Source organism: Pyxicephalus adspersus, chromosome 1, assembly GCF_032062135.1.
Source record: "Pyxicephalus adspersus chromosome 1, UCB_Pads_2.0, whole genome shotgun sequence".
NCBI classification, from domain to species: Eukaryota; Metazoa; Chordata; class Amphibia; order Anura; family Pyxicephalidae; genus Pyxicephalus; species Pyxicephalus adspersus.
This window is the reverse complement of record NC_092858.1, coordinates 94386038-94391231: the sequence shown is the minus strand read 5'-3', so window position 1 is coordinate 94391231 and position 5194 is coordinate 94386038. Positions and strand designations below refer to the sequence as shown.

The 5194-nt window shown below is 39.3% G+C and overlaps 1 protein-coding gene across 1 annotated transcript; it reads right to left on the bottom strand.

The window, feature by feature from the left end:
• Positions 1 to 258: 258 nt before the first annotated feature.
• On the bottom strand, positions 259 to 2397 carry POU3F1 (POU class 3 homeobox 1). The gene has a single exon (XM_072419466.1). It carries the CDS (start codon positions 2374 to 2376, stop codon positions 1252 to 1254), a length of 1125 nt encoding a protein of 374 aa, XP_072275567.1. The 5' UTR covers positions 2377 to 2397; the 3' UTR covers positions 259 to 1251.
• Positions 2398 to 5194: the final 2797 nt, after the last annotated feature.

The window sequence follows — 5194 nt, the reverse complement described above, 5'->3', positions numbered from 1 at the left end:
AACAGAATTCACCAAACCGAAAAAAAAAATATATTGCAAAGTATATTACACAGCCAAAAAAAAAAAAAAAGTGAAAATAAATAGAAAGGGCAGGTTTATCTGGAAATAATATTAAAATATTCTCTTAAAATTAGTAATTGTACAAAAGTGTGTAGAATGAAAACAGAACGAAAAAAATACACAAATTTCAAAAACATACATATGTATACATATAACACATATATACAATGTTATGTCAATGGTTAAGTAAAAAAAATGTTTTTTTGTTTTTTTTTAGTTTATTTGCTTTATAATGGAATATGCAAGTCTCCTTTGATCTTTGTTTTCTGAATAATTCCCCCCTTTTTTAGAGTATACACCATATACTTTATAGGTTTTATAGAGCTAGGCAATTGTCTGAGGTTTTGCAATCTTTTTTTTTGTCTATTAAAGCATATGGATACAGTAAAATAATGGCATTGTGAGAAGGACTTAATATTAAACAGCGAACTGGCATTGTGACCTTACAAGTCATAATATAACTATGCCAATTAATAAGGAACCTAAATAATGTATGCATCACAATAATTAATGCATAGCAGCATCACTTTGCTGCTTGTCCCACGATGTATTTTTGGTATAAATAGGGTCTTTGCCAATGGCTTTTAAAACTTACACATAATACCAAAAACAAAAAGAGAATTAAATAAAACTTTGGATATTTAATTTAATTCATTCGAAAAAAAAGAAACTCTGTGGATCTGAATAAATAAGTGTTACTTTAATTTTTCTCTTTTTGTTAAAAACAACAGGGGTTGCTAGCATCCACTTCCATGCCAGAGATATTTCCCTTCTACTGCACTTCAGGAGCTAAATAGTCTAATTAATAAATAACACACATTTCCATTCAAAGCTGCCAACAAAATTTGTGAGAATGAGAATTTACATTAATAATAAAAATATTCACAGTTCTTATATTCTGACTCTATCCCACAATATTCTGAATCAATAAATTACTTCCCTCCCTTCTCCTTTTTTATTTTTTTTACCTTCAAGAAGAAACAAGATTATTAGATGAGTTGAGGTGTACCAAAAAAAAAAAAGGTTTTGGGATAAGGGAACTTTTTATGATGGTCCTAATTTATTCTTCTGGCGCAAGGTACTCCAGTCTTTTTTCTAGGGGTCCTGTTACTATGTTCTTTTGTAAAATCCAAAAGTACTTACTTCATCCCCCCACTCCTTCAGCACATCCTCTCTTTCTATGTGTCTTAGTCATTGTACAGAGTTCTGCAGCGTGTGATGGAGTGGTGGGGTCTCTGCTTGTGAATACACATCCTCCATGGGGGGGTGAGGAACCCCTGCTGGGGTCATCCTTTTCTCTTTCTGCCTTCTGTTGCAAAACCAAACTCTCACCACCTCCTTCTCCAACTGGAGACTGTCTGCCAGGCTGGTGATCTCATGGGCTGAGGGTTTAGGACACTTTAGGAAATGGTTCTCTAGAGCTCCCTTCACCCCAACTTCTATGGAGGTCCTCTTCTTCCTTTTCCTGCCCTGGGCTGCGATCTTGTCTAGGTTAGTGGGGCTCCCTGTGGTTGAATCGGTCTCCTCCAGCCATTTGTTCAACAGGGGCTTCAGCTTACACATGTTCTTGAAACTCAGCTGCAAAGCTTCAAACCTGCAGATGGTGGTCTGGGAGAAAACATTGCCATAGAGGGTGCCCAGGGCCAAGCCAACGTCTGCTTGGGTGAAGCCCAGCTTGATCCTCCTCTGTTTGAATTGCTTGGCAAACTGTTCCAGGTCATCGGAGCTGGGGGCGTCTTCATCTGAGTGGTCCTGATGATGGTTGAGATGTTGGGGAGGTGACTCCACATGAGTGTCATGGACTCCAGGGTCATCATGCAAGGGGTCCCTCATGCTGTGGTGTAAGGAGGAAGCCTGGGGCCCCAGCATGCCATTCAGGTTGGTGTAGGAGGACTGAGAGTAGAGGAGAGGCTGGTGGCTGTTAGAGCTGGGGGACATTGGAGACAGGTGGTGGCCCCCTCCTTGTGCCCAGGCATGGCTGCTGGGGGTCTGTTGGTGGACCAGGTGCGACCTGTGATGGTGGAAGCTGGTGCTGAGGTCCTCTCTGCTGCTTTGTACCCCAGCTTTGTGGTCAGCTTGTCCGGCCAGGTGAGAGCCGCTACCCCAGTCACTGGTGGGATTGGGCAGCCACTGGTGGTGAGTCAGGCTCATGGGGTGCCCGGCGTTGGTGGCCAAGCCTTGCAGGTACTCTTGGTGCATCATCTTCTGCACCTCTCTGTAGGTGGTACCCTGGTGCATCCTGTCGGAGTCCGGATGCATGAGAGGATTGGAAGGCAATGTGTTATTCCTGGGCAGATACTGAGCAGTTGCAGCCATGGCTCCTACTCCTTAACTGGCTGCAACTTCCTTGCTTCTGTGCTTTAGAACCAAGCTCCAGCCCTGTGGAGAGAGCTCGTGCGACGGCTACCGCCCACTCGCTCCACCATTGGCTGCTTACCTTTTGATCGACACACCGGCCACCCCTTTCGCACTTTCAATTGGCTTCCAGCCTGGCTGCGATTGGCTGCCCTCCGCACATTGACTCTCTCCAATTGGTGGAGCGCTTTCATTCATGCTGTTTTGCAAACAACCACGTGGGGGAGTAAGGAGTTGTATTTTGTGCAGTGTACATAGAAATATTGTAAATAGTACTTTGCCATTTTTACATTGGACTGCATGCCTAGGAGATGGGCAGGCTTGGCTGGAATTATGCATTATTAATTCCTCTTATTATGATACTTGATCAGCGCTAATTGAGAGTATTCAATGAAAAAGAAAAAAAAAGGGGGGTGTTCTGGCACGACGATAATTGCGTATGATCTCATCTGGGTTTTTACAAGATTAAAGGGGGGCAGGATTAGATGATCTTCAGCCAGCATGTACACGTTCCAATGAACCAATAACGGGGGATCGGTCGGTAGGATGTACAGGACGAGTGGTAGGTACAGGCTATGTCTTGGCGGTCTGCTGTTTTCCCTTACGAGTGTGCAGTCCTGCCTATACCGATCATCCATCACGATCACATCGTGCGATCTGTCCTTGATCCCTCAGTGGTCCCCCCAGACCCGCTCCGATTGGTTGGCAATCCTAGGAATAGTGGCATGGAGCAGGCGGATGTTGGTGCCAGGTAGACGAGTCATGCCAGGACTGGTACCTGGGATCGGTGAATAGGAGAGGGCAGCCAATAGTTGATCGGAGCTCGCACTGTTGGAAACTTCAGAGAGCTGCACAAAATGAAATATTCTAATGAGCCATAGCCTGATGATCTAATGAAAGAAGAGGCTGCTAGTGACAGTATTTGAAATACTAGAAGAATAACCATTATTTCCAAACGCTGGGAGCCTTTTCTTCCCCTCCCTTCCAAAAAAAAGTCTTTAAATCAAAATAATATAATTACAAAGGCACTGTAACTACCGCTACTAATTATTTTGAATTAAATTTTAATCCTGCTGCATCTATCAAGGCAAAGGAAAAAAACAAACAATTTACTAGGCTGGGTGTTATTTAAGAAATAAAACTGCATTTTGTGCCTTTCAAAGTCAATTAGATAGTGATGGCCATTTCTCTGGTTTTCCTCTCTGCCTGTGTGCTCTGATTTCTGATTGTTTTTCTGTTCACGTTTTGCCCTAACTGCAAATTACCAGTTGTATGAATTGCAGAGCAGCTGCCATGAACAGAACAGAAAGGGAGCTGAGAGCACACACACAATCACATCCCTTATGTACATTCACACACACATTCATCCCACTGCTCCCTATACAGACTGGACCCTGACACCTCTGCCCACAACCCAACTCATCCACTACTTGGAGCACACACTACTATTAACAATGTCACTTTTATTCCAGGACCTCAGGATCAGCACAGCAACTTGCTAAGGGTGAGTTATTTTCCTGTAACAATTTCACAGATTCCATCCTGAAACCTCAATGATCATTATTTAATAGCTACTGATTTTTATACTGATTATATTTTTATTATTATACATTTACTTATTCTTTTGGATCAGTTGGGTGACATTTAATTGTGCTGCTGTGCCCCATTTTTCCTTTTTTTTGGAATAACCTAATTTATTACATTTTAGAAAATATTTTTAATTGCAGTGGTGTACAAAAAAATTTCATTTTACTAAACTTAGAAAGTTTCATCTGATCTAAAGTGAGCAGTGAATGTGAGCATGTGAATTCACTAGCATTGTGCTGTTCCTAAAATTAACACCCTATCAATGCCATTATTATATATAACTAATATATTGGATGAAAATTTGTTTTTTTGTTCAATCTTTATCTTGGTTCCAGAATTCCTATTTGTATAGATTTGTTTAATGCAATGTTTAATAAAACAGGTTAACCATTTTATAGTTATATAATTATTATGTTGCACATGGTAATTTAAAAGGCAAACAAAATCAAGTTATTTTAAAGCTATACAGTAATAATACTTTCTAATATGAATCCATAAACTTTGTAACAGGGAGGACAATTATACCATTAATGCAGAGAATGCAATATTGTTTCTACTTAGTTGTGATACATTTATCATTGCAACTTTCAAAGCAACAGTCACATTGGGTAAGTTGCTAAAGTACATTCACATGCACACAGAATTTATATAATTTATATATATACATACATATATATATATATATATATATATATATATATATATATATATAAATTCGTGTGGATTTGTATTCATTTATTACTAAATGGAAAGCTAAGTTTCTAAGTTTGCACATTTTTGTTTCACAGAGATACTAAAGATAGTTTAATATTCTCTAAAGAATTGCTGTATTACCATAAGCTCAGTTTAATTTATTACATTTATATAACTCCTGCACATTTATCAAGCTTGCATAAAAGGAATAAAAGCTGCAATTTCAAGCAATAAATGAATGTATTTTTGAAGTCACTTCTATTGCCTGATTCAGGCAATACTTTTCCATAGGTATATTCTCGTATAGAGTTGTATAAGCAGGTGTGTTTGTGTTGTATTATTGACAGTGATCTTTTATAAAAGTAATTACCATACATATACAAAAATGCTAACAATAATCTTATTTTATAAATGAATTCATCCTTTACTGCACCTTTATTTGGTCTTGTAACGCATTAGATGATTTCCAAATATAACACTTGCATCTGTTCAATTCCAC